Below are 1,159 nucleotides of genomic sequence, written 5' to 3'. Positions count from 1 at the left end.
AGTACTTCTGGAACCACTGCAAAGACTGCTGTTCTTTAAAGAAGCTGCTTCTGATAGGCAAGTCCTCCCTCTTGTCACCATTCTCTGGCTCTACAGTTGTATGGGGAGTCCAATGGAACAAGTCATCTTCAAGGTCTGCAGTAGCAGAACCCTGGCTTTCTGTGCCCATGTATTTCTCTGTGTTCTCATGGTCCTCCTTTAAGAGTTCTCCCTCAGGCTTATCCGCAAGCCCTGAGGTCTTCAGATGTTCCTCAGGGTTGTCGTTCTTCAGATAATCAGAATTTTTATTCTGAAACACTTCAGCTAACTCTGGAGTCTGAGTTTTTATGCTGTCAGAAACGTCACTTCCTTCAGATGCTCTGAATGCTTTCTCATCTGCCAGAGGGCATTCTTTTTCCACCATTGTATATGGTTCCCTGCCTCCTGTGTTGAATCCTTTGGCTGCAGTCTCACGTTTTTTTTCACTGTCCAAAATCTTACTAGTTTCTTGCTTGCTTTCTTCAATTTTGGGGTCAGGATTAGTGGTCTCTAAAACTGCTCTTTCAGGGACTGGCAGATTAACATCAAACTGCCTGCCCTGAATTCCAGGGTTTTCTTCTTTAGACCATTTGGCACTTACAGCATTTTCATCCTCCAGTAGTTCTTCAGGGGGATGATCATTCTCTCCTGCTTCTGAAAGGAAAGCTGGTTCTCCTGTGCTGTCAGATTGGTCTGTCTGTCCTACTTCCTCTGTGCACTGCATTGCTTTGTGATGAAAAACCTCTTCATCTGAGGAGTCCTCTTTGGCTTCGCCCTCAGAGAGCCTTATCTTCTCACTTATTTGCTTATTGACTGTGGCAGCCACATCTCTTTCTTGTTGCCAAGAAAGATTTCTTCCCAGGATGGGAACATTTTCTTTCAGTTCTTTGGGCAAACCAATCTCATCTGGAGAGGAGAATCTAGGTTGATTTTTAGTTTTAAGAACGAGTTCCTCTTTAAATCCCTCACGTTGATGTTCCACTGGAAGCGTGTGTGGTTTGGCTCCATTTACTGAAGCGTCTCCCTCCACACCATCTCTGGATGCGTTAGGGTGGTTATCTCCCGTGACTGGTGCAGTACACAAGGATTCCTGTTGAATCTTTCTGGCATTCATTCCGTTCCCTGCAGCTTTCTGTGCAGA

At 45.1% G+C, this 1,159-nt stretch overlaps 1 protein-coding gene across 1 annotated transcript; it reads right to left on the bottom strand.

Annotated features, from left to right (window-relative positions):
• Positions 1 to 5: 5 nt before the first annotated feature.
• On the bottom strand, positions 6 to 1,153 carry LOC108298984 (transport and Golgi organization protein 1 homolog; the record flags this gene model as incomplete). The annotated part of the gene is made up of 1 exon (XM_017521445.1): positions 6 to 1,153. A coding segment is annotated over exon 1 (1,127 nt), but the record flags the coding sequence as incomplete, so codon positions are not given.
• Positions 1,154 to 1,159: the final 6 nt, after the last annotated feature.

Source organism: Cebus imitator, unplaced genomic scaffold (assembly GCF_001604975.1).
Source record: "Cebus imitator isolate Cc_AM_T3 unplaced genomic scaffold, Cebus_imitator-1.0 Scaffold1344, whole genome shotgun sequence".
NCBI lineage: Eukaryota > Metazoa > Chordata > Mammalia > Primates > Cebidae > Cebus > Cebus imitator.
The sequence above is the reverse complement of the archived record's forward strand: the minus strand, read 5'-3'. Positions and strand labels throughout refer to the sequence as shown.